Source organism: Diabrotica undecimpunctata, chromosome 3 (assembly GCF_040954645.1).
Source record: "Diabrotica undecimpunctata isolate CICGRU chromosome 3, icDiaUnde3, whole genome shotgun sequence".
Classification (NCBI taxonomy): domain Eukaryota; kingdom Metazoa; phylum Arthropoda; class Insecta; order Coleoptera; family Chrysomelidae; genus Diabrotica; species Diabrotica undecimpunctata.
The window spans coordinates 152,802,827-152,825,375 of record NC_092805.1 but is presented as its reverse complement, the minus strand read 5'-3'; the positions used below and the strand labels follow the sequence as shown (position 1 = coordinate 152,825,375).

The 22,549-nt window shown below is 33.8% G+C and overlaps 1 protein-coding gene across 1 annotated transcript; it reads left to right on the top strand.

The window, feature by feature from the left end:
- Positions 1–8,356: 8,356 nt before the first annotated feature.
- On the top strand, positions 8,357–16,160 carry LOC140436239 (probable metabolite transport protein CsbC). The gene is made up of 2 exons (XM_072524935.1): positions 8,357–8,581; positions 14,699–16,160. The coding sequence occupies exons 1-2, from the start codon at positions 8,434–8,436 to the stop codon at positions 16,039–16,041; spliced, it is 1,491 nt and encodes a 496-aa protein (XP_072381036.1). The 5' UTR covers positions 8,357–8,433; the 3' UTR covers positions 16,042–16,160.
- The last annotated feature ends 6,389 nt before the right edge of the window (positions 16,161–22,549 follow it).

Sequence of the window (22,549 nt, the reverse complement as noted above, 5' to 3'; positions counted from 1 at the left end):
ATGATATTATAAAAACAAATTATATATATTGAGTTGCCAATAAATTATTTAATTTGGAATGATCTTTTATTGTAAAATTGCACTTATTTTAGAAACGAGGTCTTTCTTTCCTATAGTTTTATATCATATGAGAAGGTAAAATGCAAAGAAGCTTAAGTCACAAATAAGTAATTTTTCAGGGAGGGTAAAAAACTTCTAGCTTTGCTCTGAAAAATGTAATGAGTTCTGATCAATGTTATGCAATAGTATTGGTTCCAAACATGCTATTAAGATACTCCTTTTAGTTAGGATAGCTACAAAATAGTTTAAAAAATTGATTTTGTTTTGGCAATAAGAGCTTTTGTACGAACTTAGTAAAAATAAGTCGGTTTTTATATAAAATGTGCACATAAGATGATTGACATGTAAATAAAGTAATAATGCAATAAATAAAAGGTTTAAAGAGTTTTCTGAATAAACTTTTATTGGTATAAAATAATAATATAGGCCTTACCCAAGTGACAAACATTGTCATAATAGGTAGTTAATTCAACAGTTTTTTAAATACGCAAGTCACAGCGCTCATTGTCGAGGCAGACACACATTTCGTCCTGCTCTAATACCAACCAAGGCGTGGATCAGAAGTAGACCAGTTCTCTACAAACATTTTTTTCAACAGTTTGTCAACGTCTTTGGTCTTTTCTTTGGTTAACACATGATGAAGTGGTAGTTCTTTCGTCTCACTTGTCTTAGATTATTTTTCCTTTCTTTCTCAAAGATACAAAAGACTCTTCTCCTTCATACCTGTAGTTTTTTAAGCCTCTTACCAATACAATCTTTTTGTAAGACTTTCCTTATCCTTTTTTTTTGTAGGTGTTCAATTTCTTCTTGTGTTCGGTAACGTATTTCAATTCTCTTCACTTCACTAATTAGTAGTGGCCAATCTTTTCTTAGTGCTATCTTGCCTATACCACTGTAGATGTCATGGTATTCCTGTTTAATTAAAATTATGGGTTTTTTCTCAAATGATTTTCTATTCTTTCAAAAACACGGTCGGTGGGTAAAAAACTATGTTCGCGTACAGGGAAATACAATAAAAACTTTTGGATTGATGTTTTGTGTGTTTCCACAAAAAGAAATTGGTGTTCTCAGGAGTATATTATTTTTATTTCGAGAAACACAATCATCGCCAAATAACCTTAGTACAAAACAGCCATGGAAATCAGTTTCTGTCAAATAGTTAAGGAGAGTCTATGATATTTCGACACTGACTTTTCATGCCTGCTTCTTCGTCCAAGTACATACAGTATTAGTTATTTGTTTCTGTAGATCTTCGGTGTAATTTTTGCATTAAAATCCCATATAATAATTTTCATATCATACGATATTTTATGAAGAAATATATAATTCCTCATATTATCCACCCTTACTATCCTCAGCCTTATTTTCTCTGCATGCGCATTTATAAATGTAATTTTTCATTTACAATCTCCTTATTACTGCTTTTTTAATGTCTCACAATTTGCAATTTTTTTTAAACTCAACCCCACGTTCAACTATATTAAAATCACCTTTGGTACTTCCTTGTTGCTTATTAAAGCGCCTTTTCAAAGACGTTTTTGGAACGTTAAATGTTTTTGCTGCCACCTTAAACCCCATAGTTTTTTCTTGTATGATTTTTACAGCTTGCTGCATGTTACTCTCATTCTACTGTTGCCTTTTATGAGAATCCATCCCTGTAAAATGAATTATGTTAATCGGTAAGTAGCAACTTATTTCCTTTTTCCTATGATGGACCCCATAGGTAATAACAAAGGGGTCCATCATAGGCAAATAGACAGTAAATTTAATTCTGTTACTTTTGTTTTGACCAATCTAACCTAAAACAAAGTATGGTATTTGACAAAGAAAGTGTAGTCATTTTATACAAAACAAAAGCAATACTTAGCTTAACGTATGTTACCAGTAAAATATTACTTATCAAAAAATTTTATTACATCAGCAACGCCAAATTTTAATTTTATTTTACAAATTTACTGTTATAACCGCCAAGGGTCTGAAACTTTGCAAATACTAAACTACAAAGTTCGTGCGTAAGTGGCAACCGGCGATGTGCATGTAAACGTGCCATATTTGAAATTACAGCAGGTGGTCCATCATAGGCAGGGGTCCAACATAGGCACACTTCCCCTATAGAACATGAGGTTTTGAGTTTTTAGATCAGTAATACAAAAGTTATAAAACCCAGGACAAATTTTTGCGTAATAAGCTTCTTGAATTGGACTTTTTGGTAGTGGCTGAATTTGTTGAAGATCAAAGCAAAGGCTAACAAAAAGAGGAACATTCATTTTCATGTACTCATAAAACGCCTTTGCTCTTCTTGAATGAATTCGCTTTACAACTATAAGCTGCGACGTGCGCAGCAGACCGTGCTGGTGCACTTTTAATTTGTTTTTTAAGAAGGTAGCATGTACTGCAAGTATCGGAGGCAAGTGACTTAAAACCTATGTTAAACTCCATACTTAGATACAATCTTTTTGATTTCTTTCTGTTGTAATGTAATTCAGTTCCTCTCGTCAGAGGTGTCACCTCTTTTTTTCTCTTCAACAACAAACCCAAAATGCACTTTTTTGGCTATGTTTTTTACTCTAGTTTCTTCAGCACCAACAAGAGTCCAAAAAAATTTTAAACATACAGAAGTTTTAACACCAGAAACAGTTGAAAAGAAGTATTGTATTGAATACTTTCGCTCAGGTTTAAGTTTTTTTCCTTTTGTTTTTGTTTACCGGCCTAGATCTACGTCTTTTGATTTGTGTTGTATGAATCAGCCTGGCAACTGTATTGTCTTGTTTATTCTTGTTTGGAACTTTAAAAAACTCTTCTTTGAAAGCTTTGATATAATCAGGCCTTATTTTTACGCACTTAAAACGTGTATTGTTGTGTTTACACGGTAAAAAAACCAGGACTCTTTTAGGAGCTGCATACCTGGTAATTTGTTCACTTTTTCTTTTTCCTCCTGTAACTCATCTCTTTCTAGTCCCTTCATTTCGTTCACCAACACTTACACTTCCATCTGCACCATCTATTCTCCCTTAAGTAATAACGTAATTACTAATTGTTTCTAAATACATTGACAATCTAAATAGTAGTCACAAACTTTTAATACAAAACCCTTACAAAACCTCAAATTTGCTAGGCTCACTGGGTGTACTGAGTGGCAATTGCAGCAATTCTATTGGTTGGTTGGAAATAAGCTGGTTTACATGGACCAGTATAGTGGAAATAAGTTGTTTTGCATGTAAAGGTGGTTTTTAACACGCTGTTACCATTGGAAATATATTTTTTTGCATCAATCAAATAGAATAATGCATTGGCACATTTAACTCAACTTGTAACAAGATTATACTTGGCAACCCTGTTAACCACTGTGACGTAGGATGCTGTCAAAGGTTGTCTGCCATATTCATTGGTATTGTCATATTGTCTGCATAGTAATCAACATGTGTGTATCTATATAATGTAGTTTTAATAATGTCTATTTTTTTTATTTTTCATCTGAATACACCACATCAAGCAATGTGTTTTATTATCATTTACATCAACCTGTGCGTTGCTACCTATTTGCAGTGAAGTTATTACGAAATGAACCCTTATTTCTCGAGAATCACATCCCAACCTAACCATCCCCTTAAAAACTTTGATTTTTGTGTAACTTAAGGTTGTTTGCATGTTACCTCCTCATATTATGATTGTGCAGAAAAAAGTTTCCACAGAACCCATAGCCATGAGTGGTATACACGATTTAAAATTAAACAATAGATAAAACGCATCACTCAAACGAACGAGTTCATATTGTTAACAAGGAATGAAAAAAAAAATGACAAACCCTCACAAAAAAAACCATAAAAATAAAGGGAAATGGTTAACCATGATAATTATAGAACACATAGTTACAGATCTGTGTCGGAGAGTTCTGTGTATGTTTTTTGGTAGTTTTTTGGATCATTGTTCGTTGGACTTAACCTTAACAATAAAACGTTTAGTTACCATAAACAATTTCTCCCATTATCAATTTATGACATACGAATCAAACTTAATAATCCTTCTACCCCACTAATATTGACAAAACTTCGCTTTTTGTTAACCCTTGCTTATCAACTGTTTCATTTCAACCTTTTAAAATTATTTTTAACCAGTATCTAATAATTACTGTGTTATGTGTTGCATATATACCGTTTCTCTAGTCCTAAAATATAACAATGGAATGCATCGACGTTCAAGCAACTTTATGATATGTATTTAAGGTAAGCTTAAAGTACCATAGATACTTAAGATTTAGTGTAAAAAGCACCAGGTTTTACACTAATTATCGTTCAATAAAATTTTTGGTTTTTGCATGAAATTGTAAAAAAATTCCTATATTTTTAATCATCTTCAGTCCATATAAATGGTATATTTTTTAGGCCTAAGCATGTATGGAAAATCCAGAGTAATTAATACATAAATTCAGAATAACAAATCTGTAGTAAAAATGATTTACAAACAACCCTCTATAATATTGCTTTGATGTCTTTTTTGTTAAATTACCAGAAAAATAGTTAGAATGCCCAAAAGGAGATTTGTACAGAAATGTTAGCTTTTTTGTTATTAACTTTTTTATTTTCTATTTTACGCTTCTTCTTCAGGTTCCTTCTCCTATCGGAGGTTGAAAATCATCATCATCATCATTTTGGCTTTACAACCCTGTGTGGGTCCTAGCCTCCCCAAGAATTTTTCTCCAGTCGTCCCTATCCATCGCCTTCCTCCGCCAAGCACGTATTTCCATATTTCTCATATCTTGGTCTATGTTATCTAGGAATCTTGTTCTGGGTCTTCCTCTTCTTCTTTGACCAATAGGTCTATCAAGGAGCGTTTTTCTAGCTGGGTCGGTTTGTTCCATCCGCATTACATGGCCTACCCACCTCAGACGTCCTATCTTTATGTGTTTTACGATATCTGGTTCCTGGTATATCCTATAGAGTTCGAAGTTGTATCGTCTTCTCCAGACACCATTTTCATTTACCGCTCCATAGATGCACCTTAGTATTTTTCTTTCGAAACATCCTAACATGTTTTCATTGCTTTTTGTTAAAGTCCAGGTTTCTGAACCATATGTTAGGACTGGGCGTATTATTGTTTTGTAGAGTTTTACTTTTGTATTTCTTGATATAACTGTAGATTTAAAAAGGAGATTAAGCCCAAAATAGCATCTATTAGCCGTGCAAATTCTGCGGTTTATCTCTGCGGTAGTGTCATTTTCAGTATTGACGAGCGTTCCCAGGTATACAAATTCGTTAACTGCTTCGATGACGTCATTTTCTATAACAAGTGGCCGTAGTGTTTGTGGTTGCGTACCTATTTTCATGTATTTTGTTTTGTTGGTGTTTATTATTAAACCCATTTTTGTAGCCGCTTCCTTTAATGCTACGTACGCCTCTCGTGCTGCGTTTTCCGTTCTCCCAACAATATTGATATCATCAGCATATGCTAAGATTTGCACAGATGTGTTATATATTGAACCGGTAGTTGTGATTTGTGACGTACGTATTACTTTTTCCAGAGCTAGATTGAATAGTATACAGGAGAGTGGGTCTCCCTGACGTAGCCCGTTATTTGTTTTAAAAGGTTCAGAGAGTTCCCCCTGGATTCGTACTTTGCATTCAACTTTTTCAAGGGTTAGTTTGGTTAAACTTACCAACTGATTTGGTACTCCTAGGTCTATCATTGCTCTAAACAATTCTCTTCTATTTACAGAGTCGTAGGCTGCCTTGTAGTCTATAAATATGTGGTGCGTGTCTACACCGTATTCCAGTGTTTTCTCTAGAATTTGTCTTAGGGTTGAAATCTGATGAATTGTTGATTTACCACCTCTGAAACCAGCCTGGTATTGTCCTATTATTCGCTCTGCATATGGTGCCATACGATGGCATAGTATATTGGAGAATATTTTATACGCTGCATTTAGGAGCGTAATTCCTCGATAGTTAGAGCATTCAAAGATATCACCCTTTTTGTGTATGGTGCAAAGTATTCCAATATTCCAATCATTGGGAAGGGACTTCTGTATCCATATTTCTTTTATAAGCTGCTGTAGGGCTATTATGATATCGTGGCCACCTTCTTTATATAATTCCGCTGGGAGATTATCTATTCCGGCTGATTTGTTTCTGGCTAGTTTGTTTACAGCGTCTTTAACTTCCAGGATCGTTGGTGGATCCTCCTCCCTCTCGTCTGCTCCGCTTACCTCGCAGCTTTCGTCTTCCGGGTTTTCTTCTTCATCTATATTAAGTATCTGGTTAAAATATTCCGTCCATCGGTTTAGTACGTCTGTTCTTGTTGTTAAGAGATCGCCATTTAAACTTCTACATTGATTTGTGTTTGCCTTAAATTCTTTTCTGTTGATGTTAACTTTCTTATAGAATGTTCTGAATTCTTTCTCTCTGTTGAGGTTTTCTATATATTGAAGTTCCTTTTTTAAGTGGTTTCGTTTCTTCATTCTGTGTATCTTCTTTTCTTCTCTTCTCTTTGTCTGGTAATTCTCTATACTTGTTCTAGTTCGGCGGGTAAGCATTTTTGCATAGGCTTCATTTTTTTTCTGTGTTGCGTCTTTGCATTCATCGTCAAACCAGTGATTTTTTCGGGTACAAGTTTCTGTTCCTATTTCATCTTGTGCTGCTGACTCAATATCTTCCCTTATCCTGTTCCAGAATGAGTCTATATCTCTCTGGTCTTCTTCGCCTAGACTTTGATTCCTTAACCTATTGGTAACATTTTCCCAGTACTGTTTTGCAACAGTTGCATCTCTCAGCTTCTGTACATTCCATTTCTTTCTATTTATTTCTTTTTCTTTGTTGGAGTTTGAAATTCTAGCCCTTAGTGTTGAGATCACTAAACAATGGTCTGAGTCTATGTTTGCGCCTCTATAACTTCTGCAGTTTATTATGTCCGTTCCGTGTCTTGAATCTATTAAGATGTGATCAATCTGACTAGTTGTTCTTAAATCAGGGGAAGTCCAGGTTACCTTGTGTATATTCTTGTGTTCAAAATAGGTGCTAGCGACGGTCATGTTCAGTGCTGCTGCTAAGTTTATCAGTCGTAATCCATTATCGCTACTGATGTTGTGTAGGCTATGCCTTCCTATAGTCGGCATAAAAACATGCTCTCGTCCTATTCTTGCATTCATGTCACCTAGCACTATTTTAATGTCATTTTTGGGGCATCTTCTGTAGGCTTGTTCTAGGTCTTCGAAAAACTGTTCTTTAATGTCTTCTAGTTTGTCGTCGGTCGGGGCATGTGCATTAATTAAGCTGTAATTAAAGAATTTACCTTTTAAGCGTAAATAGCACATTCTTTGACTGTAGGCTTTAAAATCAATAACTAGGCCTTTTGTTCTTTGGTTTACTATAAATCCCACTCCATCTATGTGTTGGTTTTCATTGCAGCTGTAATATATGGAGTGGGTTCTCTTGTCAAGAATGCCTGTTCCCGTCCATCGCATTTCCTGCAGTGCCAAAACATCTACTCTGTACATGTTCACTATGTCTAGTAGAGATGCGAGTGCTCCAGCTCGGTACAGGGTTCGGGTGTTCCATGTTCCTAATCTTAATTCCATTTTTAGTTTGCAGTGTCGTCGTCGTAAGTTCCGTCCGGCTAATACTCCTTGAGGTTCCGTAACATATGATTTTTACAGGAAGAGGTTGTTAGCCTCTAGCCTAACCCCCAACCTGGAGGGCCAGGGACTCTGTTGGGTTGCCATGCCAGTCTGTTTTGGTTCACGCGTGGTATTTTATTTCCCACCTACCCGCCAGTCCTAGGACTGGTTAGGGCGTTCCCCTATCCACCACCTGGGGACGCGTCCGATGGGCGACAGACAACATCCACACGGAACAGGTTGAAAATCATTATCGCTAAAAAGCTAAATTTTTTACGCTAAAAAGCTAAAGCATTTTATGCAAAAAAGTAATAAATATAAAGTTATAGACAATTTCATTTGCTACAAATAATGTTAAATAAAAGTTCTAGGGTTTACAGTTTCTGAGATACAGCGCGAAAACCATTTGCCTCCCTTTTTCAAAGATGGCGGCCGGTGGACAAGGATGGCGACCCCACAAACTTGAAATTAGACTAACCACCCCCACACATTACAAAACTAAAATTAAATCTGCTCAAAAACGTAATCTTATAACTTTTCAATGGACTATTAATATAGCAACTAAAAAAAAGCAACGAAAAAAAAATATCGGAGCAAATATTTGTATATTTATTATTTTAATTCTTTTATTACACCTTATCTTTCCTGTCTTGACAAAAGGTATACACGAATATAAAAATAATTTATATAAATGTTATAATAATATTAAAATCAGTCTAAAATTAATTGAAATTATTTTTGAACAAGGTTAGTTTTAAAGTAAAATGGTTGAAAGCAATACTTTTGAAAGGGATAATGAATTAAAAGAAGTAAAGTACATACCCACTGAAGAGCGGAATATAAGCAAGCTAAAGCCGGAATATGAAGCAAAACGACCTGATACTTTATTCTTATATTTTACGGTTGCAACAGGTAAGTTGATTTTATTTTTGCTTGTATTCTTTAACAGTTAATTCCACATAAACATCGATTCCACTCGCATATTTTTCTAGTATAATATATATATATATATATATATATATATATATATATATGAAGTATCAAGAAGTCCGGAGACCTCTCTCTGATAGCAAATTAGGTGAACCGCAAATTCAAAGCCTCTTACTAGAGGCTTTTAACGACGCTAGAAGTATCCTTTTACTTCGACATGCATCTACGATTCACCTTTGAAAAATACTATCTTTTTCGCTCTTTACGTAGAGAAAGACGTTTAAATGAAAGTAAAAGATTGCATTTCGTTTCAATCGGAACTCCACCATTGCTCTACACGTGTTTCGAGTTATTCAACTCATCATTTTACTATCCGAGAGAGGTCTCCGGACTTCTTGTTACTTCGTATAGATGTCGCTGCTAGCGTACCTGGCTGTTATTTTGGTTATAATGACCAAATACTAGACTGCATTTCATTTTAGTTGAACTTCCATAAGTGTTCCTGATGATGAGTTGAATAACTCGAAAAACGTGTAGAGCAATGGTGGAGTTCCGATTGAAATGAAATGCAATCTTTCATCATCATATATATTATAATAACATAACACAATGAATCACATTTGGGCCGACGAAAATCCTCACGCCAAAAGAACGACTCATCACCAAAGGACTTTCAAAGTTAATGTTTGGACAGGAATTGTGGATAACAATATAATAGGCCCAATATTTCTTCCCAACAATTTAAATGGTGATAATTATTTGCAGTTCTTGGCAAAAGATTTACAAGAGTATTTGGATGAAGTGAATATTGCGTTGCAGTAATGAAGTCCGGGAATACGTTTGCAGGCAGTATCCTGGTCGGTGGATTGGAAGAGGTCGTGACGCACCTATTTCTTGGCCACGCAGAAGTCCAGATCTTAATCCCATGGACTTTTGCTTTTAGGGGTTTACGAAAGGGAAAGTGTATTCTGTAACAATAGAGGATGAACAACAATTAAGGGTTAGAATAATTGAAGCTGCAAATCAATTTCGTCAGAAAAATATGGTTTTTTAGCGCATTCGGTTTTCCTTATTAAAACGATACCAAATGTGTATTGAAAAAAATGGGCTTCATTTTGAACATTTATTGTAATATCATATTTATAGAGGTTGTAAACATTTTTTGTACTTGTTAATTCATTTAAGCCATTTATTTAGTTGCACGTAATTTTTATTTGAATTTGAAATATTTTTACTTAAAATATAACTATAAAACTCACAATTAATAATAATCTATTTTTTCAAATAGTCCAACAACCTAGTTCAATTACACAAATATAATAAATTCATTTTACAAACACTACTTCACTATGAATCAACAATAACGAGATCCAATATCTTAAAAAATAATATCCAAAATAATATTCCAATATCTGGCTCAACAGATATCGATACAGATTACAGAGCAGAATCGTGCTATCACTTAAACAGAAAACAGACGCAGGTGTGCAAATGTGATGGGATGGGCTGAATAATTATCTGTGTTGCCAACTCACTCAGTTAGGTTCGATTTCTTGTTATAGATCATTGATTTTAGGTGCTTTTAGTAATTCCAATGTGACACAAAATCTAGGCATGGGATAAAAAAGTTTATTTGAAGAAAGTGTATTTTTTTGTTTTTCTTAATGGCGGTACGGACTCGTTTTTGTAATATTTTATTTAGTTATAGAGTAATTTCCACAAACTAACATATTTCTCAAATTGGGCTCCGTACCGCCATTCTTTACTATATCACGTATATGTGTGCCAAATATCTCGAAAAAATATTCAAAATTAAAGCTGTAATCTTGGAACGCGTTTTCCGTCTTGATGACGCGCTGATGTAGCCTCTTAATCTTGAAATTCCATACACAACATCAAATTAATTATTATTTAATTATAGCAAATTAAAACAAACAATTTATTTAATGAATTTTAATGTAGACGCCATATTAATAAATATATGTTTTTCTCATCTCAGGGTTCTTAATTGAGTTCAAAAACATTACCTTTTCTTTTAATAGTGCTTGAGAAAAAAAAGAAGAGATTTTCATACACTAAATAAATATCTTATAAATAAATGTTTTCCTAAATTACTCTGTTGCATATACAATTAACTACAAAATAAATTCAAATTAAATATAGCTCAATCAATGTCTCGTTTTCACAATTTGCCTCTGTATTTTTCTAAAAGGATTTACTATAATTAGTTCCCTATCCATCAAAGTTATTCCCGGGTTCTGCTTATATAAACAAAACTGTCGACAAACTCCTAACAATGTTTACTGCTCCTATTGGAGGGCCAAAATTATCCTTAGCTATGCTTCGTTCCAAGAATGGAAAATTATTTTACTTATAAATACTGCAATTGAGGAGTTTGCTGTAAGAAGGATGCAGCTCCATATTTAGATCGTTTTGGGTGAAAACAAATGCCATAATTAAAAAAAATTGACAGATTGACTGGTATAAGAACGATGTAGATCCGATAATAAATAAAGGAATTATACGTCTTTATGGATCTGCCTCCTCACTCATTTGGTGCAAGAAGGGTATAGCTCCGGACCTGCATTCTTTTTGCACCAAACAATTGTGAATGTTTGGTGATTTTCGTGGAAGGCAAGGTCATCTTCTGTTGGCGCTGGGCCGACAGGGCAGCTGATTTGTTTTGATTTGTTAGTCGCTATCATTACTGCGTGGCGTGCGTTTTCATGCGGTTTAATTGTTCGTGTAAAAATTTAACGTCGTGTAAAAATGAGTGAAACCAAGTCAGATCCGTTTAGCGCTAGTGAGTCAGAATATGAACCTACAAGCTGCGATGAAAGTTATTTTAATAGTAAGGTCGCAGGACCTTCAGCTAGGAGGAAGCATCCAAAGAAGAAACGTACCTGTGTAAAAAAAACAACACATTGAACCTGCTGTCAGCATGGAGCCCACGGAAGAGCCCCCAGTTTTTCCTGTAACCCAAAAAAAGGAAAAAATGCCAACCCCAGTCTCTGGACAAGAAATATGAAAAAAAAGCTATTGCAAAAGGGAAAATGTATACGAACTGGAAAGGAAAACAGAAGGGACCAAGATTAACTGGATCGAACTGCAACTGCAGGTACAACTGTTTTCAGAATGTGGACGAAGAAATAAGAAAAGTTTTCTTACAAAAGTTTAACAAAATAGGCGACAAAGATTTGCAAAATACTTATTTGGTAGGGTTGATTCAAACTACTACTATATATTCAAAACTCGAAAAAAACTTATGGAAGATGTGCAAGACCGCACTTGTTCCCACAAATACTTTATAAATCTGGGTAAGCTATCCAAACGAGTTTGTAGACATGCTTTTGGTTAAATCCACGGCATATCAAGGAAACGTGTAGATCTCATTGCTTAAACTTTTCGTGACAGAGATATTGCAGTGCCACCTAGTAACAAAGAAACGCATACAAATAGATCCAACCGAAAATCAAACGAAACGCTCAAAAATGAGAACATGCACATCCAGAGCTTTCCAATGCGTGAATCGCATTATAAAAGAAACAAAGATGCACCAACTTTATTTGGAACTTTACGAACCAGAAAGTGTTTGCAATCCTAAATATAAACCCAAAGTTTCATATGACTTCTCCTATTGATACTTTAAAGAAAACTTCAACTACAGGTTTGGCTCACCTCGATCAGATATGTGCAAAATATCTGATGTCTTAGATAACAAACGTAAAGATGTGACCGTTGTCGGAAATTAACGAAAAGTTTTAGCAGCGAAAAAGAAGTTGCATAAAATTAAGGCCGATTTATTTTTCAAGGAGCTGAAGGAGAAAACCACATTGTGCAAGCACAGCGACGAAGTGGAGGTTCTGACCTGTGACTTCCAATAAAACCTTTCACTTCCAAAAATTCCTGCGGGGGAAGCTTTCTACAAACGCCAGTTGTGGATATACAACTTCTGCGTCCATTCTGGTATCAGCACACTTTTATATTTATGATGAAACGACATCTCGAAAGTCACCAAACGAGGTAGTGTCATTTTTGTACTACTATATAAAAAATATACTCCCTAAAAATGTTACAGTTTAAACAAAAACTCAGTAATGATTTAGTTTCTGTATTTGCTGATGAGAACTAGGTATATTGACAAGATAGAACACCGCTTTCTTGAGACAGGACATAGCTTTCTTTCCTGTGATCGTTGCTTTGGAGTTATTAAGAAGTTTTTAAGGAAGAAGGACTACGTTTTTAGCCCCCAATAATATGCTGATTTTGTTAAACAATCATCCAAATAGTTTATTTCCATTCTGGTAGAACAAAATATGATCCTGAACTTTAGTGGTCACTATCAAGGACATTTTAAAAAAGTTATCTCAGATGCAGAAAAGCAAAGATTCCAGATTTCCAAATACCGAATTTTCCAGTACAGCAATGAACATTTAGATGGTATTAAAGTCAGTATATCTACTGGCCTTCCGAGTTTTCACTCATTCCAAATCTTGAGAAACCTTGACAGCGACCACTCAGTTTTTTCTGATATTTCTGTCTATTGCAATCCTATACCTATCAAAAAAACCAAATATGCAGATGTAATGTAGTCGGCAACACGATTTGTTTTTATGGACGAAATGGCTTTTTACACCCGTCTCACAAGTGATGCAGCCATGGCAGAGAACCAGAAAACCGAATCATCTGGAACGGGTGATGACGACCAGGTAGATGAATGAAGGATGTGTTTGCCCGTGTATTTAATGTTTTATTTTTTTCTGGATGTTATTTTTATGACACCAACCAGTTTCAGTTTACAGATTTTTTCGTATTTGTGTAGTTGGCAAACCATAGTCGTTTGATTGTTGTAACCGAATAAAAGAGTTATTGTTAGGAATTTGTTTTTTTTTGCACTAAAGAAACCATCATGCATTAAAAGATTTAGATGATTTGAATTTATTAATAATTTAACTTCTTATAGTGTCCCCAACGTCTAGAGTTGTAAACTGATAGCAACATTGTAAGTTGTTTTTGTTATTTTGTTATTATTATTTATATTTGTAACTATTTATGGTGAGATAATAATAAATATGTAATGTTTCTCCCTAAATCAAGAGAATTGTTTCCTTAAAAAGGATTTCCACAATTTTTTATGTATTTTTCCTATCTTTCCACCCAGCGGGAAGTTTCTTGTAAGCGACGTTCATTTGAAATAACTTAGGAACCTTTTTGTGTTGTTTTGTCTAGGAAATCCATGTAAGTACCTTTTTAATTAACTTTTTGTAGTTACTCCTTTCCAGTTCCAATTTTTTTATTCACTTACCCACGACCAGCTCTCCAGTCAAACCAAGAGTAGCCGGTCGCAAACGTTCCGGTTTGGAACTTTATCTGGTACTTTCTCTGTGTGGGACACGAGCGTAAGAAGTGGAATAAGTTTTGTGGTGACGAAAAGGGTCTATAATAAATAAATAATAACAGATGAATGTTAAAAAAATGATAAATTGGTTTAAAATGATATGAATAAAAAAATAGATAAGAGAAAACTAAGTTTAATGGTTCGTTTTTATAGTATACTTACGAATAATCAAGAACTCGGTCCACTTTGGAGCGCTGTAAAACCCAGAAAAATTATTGAAATTACACAAATTTTCAGAGAAAATTATTCAATAAAAAACCTTCTATAATACTGACGTGATACTATTTTATTGTAAAATAACTAGAAAAAAAAGTATAAGGCTCAAAAGAAATATTTAATAAAATTTTCTGCTGGGTTGTTAGTTTACAAGATACAGCGGGTAAACCTTTTGCACCCCTGTTTACAAGATGGCGGCCGGGGGACAAGGATGACGACCCTACAAACTTGAATCTTATACTTACCCTTTCAATACATCAAAATAATAAATAACATCTTCTAAGAAATACACTCTAAGGCCTAAAAAATCTAACATTTTAATGCACTATAGTTGACTTATACTCGTTTTCATAGCTGGAAGCATATATTTCCAGTTCTGTTTTTGTACTGTTGTACTTTGAGAAAACACTACCGATTTTTGACGGAGTGTACTTTTATTTATAAATGTTTAAATTTTATTTTATATAAATTTATTGTTTTTTTAGGAGTTTTAACATGGATTGTTGGAGGCAATACAATCGTTTGGTCGTCGTCGGCAATATTAAAACTAAAATCCAACGATACCAATATAAACCCTCTTGGAAAACCAATCACAACTGTCGAAATCTCTATGATGGTTGGCATTCCATTAACAGTTGGACTAATTGGATCAATATTATGTCCAAAGTTAGCAGATCTGATTGGAAGAAAACGAAGTTTACAAGTTCTAGGATTAATAATTTTTACTTGTATTATAGGAGCAGCTTTTACAACTCAAATATATCCACTAATAATTTTTATAACCCTTGTTTTTACCTGCTATTATGGCTTTTGGGGAATAACTCCTACTTATCTAACAGAAATATGTGAAGATCATAATAGATCAAAGTATGGATGCCTGATGAGCCTTTGCGTTCCTCTTGGTCAATTATATACATACAGCATTGGACCTATATTCAATTTTAAAGTTTTTACTTTGTTAATAGGTATCCCTATGATTCCGTTTTTGCTATTTTTTCATTTTGCTCCAGAAAGCCCTGTTTATTTATTAGCTAAAGAAAAAAGAGAAGAGTGCATAGCAGCTATAAGGAAATTAAGAAACAATAAAACTGATAAGGAATTAGAAGTCGACTTGAAAAAAATTGACGATAGTATTTGTCTGGCAAAAGGATCTAAAAAAAGCAATATTTTAGGGTTATTTAGAACAAAGGAAACCAGAAAAGGGTTGCTATTAGCTTTATTACCTGTAACTGTACAATATTTGTGTGGTGTGCCAGTGCTCATGCCCTACATGGCCCCTATTTTAAACGAATCTGGTTCCAATCTTTCAGGAAGTACACTAGCGATTATTATGGGAGTTGTCAAGTCAACAACATATATTTTCATATCAAATATAATCGAAAAAGTAGGCAAGAGACTTTTACTACTTATCTCTTGCGTGGGAGCTGGACTATCTGTATCGATTCTGGGTACATATTTCTATTTAAGATATATCAATTCCCCTCTGGTTCTTCAGTTTCAGTGGGTACCGCTGGTTTTCGTTTCATTGTTTATTATATTTTACTCAATCGGACTTGGTCCCATTGCAATACCTCTAATAGGAGAGTTTTTTACCCCTAACCTTCGCTCGTCTGCTGCTGCTCTTATAATGACCTCTGTTAACTTGATGCTAGCACTGTCAGTGGCAGCTTATCCATTAGTTGCAGAAGCTATTGGCAGTCACTGGTGCATGTGTATTTTTGCCTTAATTTGTTTTTCAGGTGCTATACTTATTTATTTGTATCTTCCGGAGACCAGAGGTAAAAGCATTGTAGAAATCCAAGAAATATTAAAAAATTATAAATTTTAAGATTAAAATTTAAACTAAAAGTGAGATAAGTTTGTTTTTCTTTTGCTTATATATTTATATTTAATTATTTATTAAAATAGCTATACTGGTTGGTGGAACCAAAGTTCTGTCGTATTATGTGAAACAAAGATCTAAATCGTCGAGTAAACTCAATAAACTTTAAAAAGGCAAATGTTTCTGCTTGTTACATTTTGAGACAAAGTAAAAAGATCGAAAAATACGTTAGTAACTAAAAATATATGCCAGGTATGGATTAAAATCAGAAAAATTCGTAAAAATAGTTTCATAAAAATCCCAATTTTAACAGCTCTTAATTCATTACAAAATTGATTACGGATGTGTTGCTTATGCATCTTCCAGTACAACAACGTTAAAACCTTTGGATACGTTACATAATATCTCCCTAAGGTTTATACTTGCAGCACACTTAATAACTTTAATAAATAGCAGCAGGATTTATTTCCTGCGATGAGCCGGACAATCGTGGCTTCCATCGTGACCAGTCCATCTGGCGTTGGGATATGTTGGTGTTTTAACTCTTTTTTAACCATAATGGCCGTTCCTCCTGAGTTTGCTCGGTAGTCTTTTATATATATATATATATATATATATATATATATATATATATATATATATATATATATATATATATATATTGAGATGATTGGTGTTTAAAGAAAATAATTTATAAGTTACACACTAGATAATGTTAGATATAAAAAATATTTGGTTATTTTAATAAGTTATATAATAGAGAATTTTATAAAAATTATTTATATGTGGGTATTCTTAAGAAATGAGCATATATGAAGTGTAAAAAGTTTTTTTTTTATAATTATAATATTGTAAATATATTTAAGTGAGCCATGTGCATAGGCAACCAACTATACATTTAAATGACAGTTGAATAAGAATTTGCGAATGTGTAATAGGGTTATATGTTGTTTAAAATGTGTAGTTTAATAAATTAGAGTGTTTAAGTTACTGATTTAAGTTTATATTCTGATCTGAAAAGCCTAAATGTCGACAAAATTCTCGATAGAGAAGAAAGGAATTCTCGAGAATACAGAATTTAACCTTTGTTTACGGTTGAACGCTCTCGAATATGGTTATGTCTGTGAAATGGACATAACCAGAACATATACTGTTTCGAGAACAATCATATAGAACAATTCAAATATGATTTCTTGCCAGATGATTCTGGAACATGGAAAAAGATATAAATACCCGGTGATTTGGATTCAAGGCATCAGTTACCAGTTCAGGGGCCAGTCAGTTAGTAAGAAAGTTAGTTAGAAGACAGACACATTTAGTTAGTGAAGTCAATTGTTCAGTAAGTTCAAGATAGTCAGTCAGAAGGTCCAGATGTTCAATATAATAAGTTTCATGAAGATTAATAAACAGTATAAAGATAATATTATTGAAGATTAAAAATTATGTTATGTAAAAATGGTAATTGGATAATGGAAGAAAGTATCAATTGAAAATTAAAATTATATAATATTTGGTGATTGGAGATTGGTGTATTAAAAAGAAGAATAAATATAAATACAGTTAAGCAGAAAAATATTTTAAATTGGTGGAAGCTGATAATTGGAAAAAGTAATTTCACAAAAACAAGGATAACCGAGGCTGAGAACGAAGACATTGAGTGGTGATTAAAATCTATATAGTGGAAAACAGTTTATTTAGGCATTCAGTGACAGAAAGGTACAAAATTTTGTTAATATAATTTAGTTAGTGTCATAACAATTTGAATTTTGAAGATAGTTTGTTTAAATTTTACATTGTCTATAGAATTTAAATAATTTCATAAGAATTTCAATCAATTTCATCTATATATATATATATATATATATATATATATATATATATATATATATATATATATATATATATATATATATATATATATATATATATATATATATATATATATATATATATATATATATATATATATATATCGTAGCCTGGGAACTTTGTCTTTTCCTTTTTTGTTAATTTTGTTTCTTGGAGAGCTACGGTATCTAGGTCTAATCTGTTGGCAATCTCATCCAGTATGTTGAATTTTTGGGTATTGTTGGTTACCTTGTCTTATAATAGCCGACATTACTTTTGTGGTTCTTTCCATCATGCTTGCGAATTCCAACATTTTATTATTGAAATCCGTATGGAAGTTGGCGATGAGGGCCGCCGCATCTTGGATTCCTTGGTTTTTGTGCTGCCTGTGCATAGCTGACGTCTTTTCTTGTGATTTTGCTTATTTGTCTATTATTCTGCTGTTTGGGAGCAGGTTGTTTCTTCTTGGGGGCCTTAGCGCAACCTCTATAGCTAGCGGTATGCGCTTTTGCGGTATGCAGTTTGCGCATTTCGGATCAGTCTCCTTGCTTTTTTCACAGTCTTGACTATTGTGGTTTTCTCCACATTTGACGCACTTCGCGCCACAGTGACATGCTTTGGAGCTGTGAAAGTACCCCTGATAATTAAAGCATTGTGTGGTGTCCTTTTGGATCTTATATTCATCTTCTATATTAATTCTCATATAGCATAAATCAGATATTTTTTTACTGTCATCTTCCTCTTTAATTGTAATAATAAAATGCCCGCTTTCTTGGATATCATATTTATGACCTTTATTGCATCGATGCCTTTATGTTCAAGTTCGTTTATTATTGTCTCAGTGTTTGTGTTAGCTAAAAGGCCCTTCATGATTACTCTTTTATGTCTGTTGCTGTCTATAGGATACGCTATGTATTCTAGTTTGGGACTGTAGTTTTCTAGAATGTTAATCATTCCTAGGTAATCTTCTCTTGTTTAAGTATTAATAACTACGGATCGTCCTGATCTTGCGAATTTGTTTACTGAAATAAGGCCATTTTTGGCGGCTAATATTAGTATTTTCTGGTGCTCTCTGTTTTTAAGATGATAGCCTGAGGTTTTCCTACAGTTTTAGCTGGTTGGTTTTCAGCTATTTCGTTTTTATTATTTTGGGAAGCCACTGCTGTACTTGTACTGGCTCTTTTACCTCTATTTCTTTTCTTTCTTTGAGCCTTTTTTGCGCGTCATTATCTCTTTTTCGTTTCTTTTTTGAATTATCTCGGTTTGTTTTTCTGCAATGCTTTTTTTGTAGGGCTTTCTGATGTGTTTTTATCAGTGGTTTTTTCCCCTTTTTTTGATTTAGCTTTTTCCTTTAATTTCCTCTTCTGTTGTTTCTTTAATCTCTGATATTTTTTCCTCTTCTTCAGAAGACTCTTCGTATGTGCCGTCTTCGCTCTTCAACTTCTGACACTTCGTTGTTGCCGTCATTAATTTTGAGCAAAACAAGGCCTTACAGTATCATCCCTGCCGACAACATGCGAGTAACCCGATTCTTCTTTCAGTAAAGTTGAACTATGTTTCCTAGAGAAGCCTATAAAGGCAACTTCTCTGCGGTTTAACAATAGTCAACCTCACATAAACTCTTCTCTTTGGTTGAAAACAAAACGCCAAGTTCGCGCGGCCGTAGCCCCTTAGTACTAATAAGTGCTGTTAACCTTGGCGGTTGCTTCGCTCAAAGCGCATCTGCACGTCCTCACTGTTCGGCTGCTCGAGTCGAACTTGACTTCGTAGGTAGCTATTAACCCTTAATTACACTTCTAGCATAACTCTTGGTATAACCATTTTAGACATCTTTATGGCTAACGACTTCTTAAAGTTCAATCTCTCATATTATCGCAGAATTTATCATGCAATGAACCTATTTAACTGGAAGCAATTTCCAACCTTATATCAATACAAAAATATATCTTCATCTTCACATTGGATTATAAAAATTCCAACAGTCAATTACAGTCTATTACCATTCCAAAAAATAGCACCAAGCCTAATCTTATCATCTTCTTTAGTTCTCCAATGATCTAATTAACTCCTATTCTGATTACACAGTATACTATACAGACGCTTTTAAAACTGACAATGGAGTCAGAGTGGCAATAATTAACGGTACAGAGAAGCTCAAACATAGAATTTCCGATACTGCAACTATATTAACAGAAGAACTTTATGCAATTTATCAAGCGATACTACACGCAAATGCAAATAAAATGAACAAAATATTAATCGTGACAGATTCTATATCATCACTAAAAATAATGAGGAAAATATGCACGCAGCATCCATTACCTTTACTAATAAAACAAGAACTAAATAAATTGCATACTAAAGATACAAGCATCAAGTTTCTCTGGGTCCCGCATGTTGGAATAGCATGTAATGAAGCAGCAGGCAAAAATTTCAAAGAAGCTATAAACGATAACATTATCAACATAATTATCACTCCAATCTGTAAGTATGGATCTAAAAAGCTATTTCATAAACACATGTTCGAAAACTGGAACAATAAAAAATGTAAATACCAGTTGGACGTAACCAGTTTGCTCATGAATATTTGTTTAAGAACGAAGAACGGTCAATTTGTGATGAGTGCGGTCCACCCCTTACGGTAAAACATGTGCTAGTGGAAAAGTGCATAAAATTCAATCGTCAGAGAATTAAATCCTCTTTACCAAACAATTCTAAAGACATTTTAAATAAAAAAAAAACACTACAGATAACCTACTTTTGTTTTTAAAAGACTTTAATGTCCGCTAATAACCTTATTACGTTAAAGCGGACTGTTTGTAAGTAAAACAAAACTTTGACAGCTCCATCCGCACATATTACCGACATTCAGAAAAAATCTAAATGTATAATTAACTTTAAGCATAATATTCTCACAATAACCCAACTTAAATACAAATTTTATTATCTGATCTGCAGGTATTGAATTCTCCTTTAACAATACTAGAAATATTATGGGCACTGACTACTTACAATAACTAAGCTGAGCTGGTCTATACAATATCCATTTTATTTTCAAAAAAAGAATATAAGCAAATCATTTCACCTTTCAAAGTTATCAGTTTATTTAAAGTACCTCCTTTATTAAATAAACATTTCATACACTCTGTTTATATCCTACTTTTAAAAGTACTCCTGATAAGGAAAACAGTTTTAAAACTTCATATCAAGAGCTTATCTCCACTATTCCAGTTTTTATTCTAAATCCCTTTTAGCATTTTACCGAATGATTGCCAGTATAAGCAATCCTCCCACTTACAGTACTGTGCGAATTAATGAAATCATAGGCTGTTTTAGTGAAAAATCAGTTTATTTAGAAAAAAATTATATTTTGACAAAAGTATAAAGGTAAAATTACATCATTACCAGATATCCCTTCATCTCTAAATCAAAACTCAACAACCGCTTCTACCATTTTTGTTTTTGTAGTACAGTCGATTTTGCGCAGTCTAGCTTTGCAAATAACCCATCAATTTTTAATGGGGTAAGATCTGGTGACCTATCGGGCCAGTCTAAAACAATAATCTTCTTATTTTTGAAAATCCCCTCATTTGATTTGACTTGTGACAGGGAGCAGAGTTCTATTAAAGAATCACTCCTCTTTGGGGCTAATATTTTTGGAGCTCTGTGTCCAAACGCTGTTCCAAGATGGATTTGTATTTTGGCTGTTCTTCACGTCGTCGATTGGTACCAAAGATCCAACTCCCATGTATAAAAAACATCTGCAAAACAAATGACTGGATGTTTTACGGTCTGATCAATATGAGATGTTCCTGAACTATAAAGTGAGTTTTATCTGTAAATAGGACTTTTCTTCAGTCGTCTACAGTCCAATTAGAGTACTTAGCCTTTGTTTCTTCATTCATTTAGTTAGAAGCTGTTTTTTCTGTGGACCCTTACCCTTCTACCCTTTTCCAAAAGTCTTTTCCGAACAGTTAAGTCATGAATCACTACACCTGATGCTGCTAGGTCTTGTTGGAACTCTTGGCTTGTTTTTTTTGGGTCCAATTTGCTCCTTCGAAGTAAAAGTCTATCATCTACTGGTGTTGTTTGACTCTTTCTTTCGCATTTTTCTAACCTAACTAATTCTTGCTTACTATCCCCTGACTCCGACACGTTCTCGCGATTTCTATTTGTGACATAGAAGTGTGTTGACTTAGTGTGATAATCTTTTCACGCTTCCTAGGCGCAATATCCATGATAAAATAAAAAAAAACAAACTCAGTAATTATCTAAAACAACACATAATAGTACAAAACAACACAAACTTAGTGGAAAATATCCTAATACACCCACAAATAAAAGGCAAAGAAAATTAAGGTTATGTTTTTAATGCTTGATCAGTTGTAAATGTGTGGACAGTGTTGCCACCTGTGGATATTGAAAAAGTGTCACAATGATTCCATTAACTCGCACAATACTGTACTAACCAACGGCTTAGAGTGGAGCTGTTGTCTACGAACTGTGTTGAATGCCTTCTCAAGACCTATCAATACCAAATATGGTTCTCTTCTATTCTCGACTCTATAACTGTCTCAAAGAAAACAAGATATCATCAATATCTCGTTTTATCTAATCGAAAAGTTTAAAATAATTTCTATTTGCAATAAGTTTTTTAAAAACAGTT

Bases quoted from the DNA above. Each gene is read 5' to 3' on its own strand.
- LOC140436239 (XM_072524935.1), top strand. From the start codon at position 8,434: ATGGTTGAAAGCAATACTTTTGAAAGGGATAATGAATTAAAAGAAGTA. The intron at 8,582-14,698 runs GTAAGTTGATTT...TTGTTTTTTTAG, and splicing joins ATATTTTACGGTTGCAACAG to GAGTTTTAACATGGATTGTT.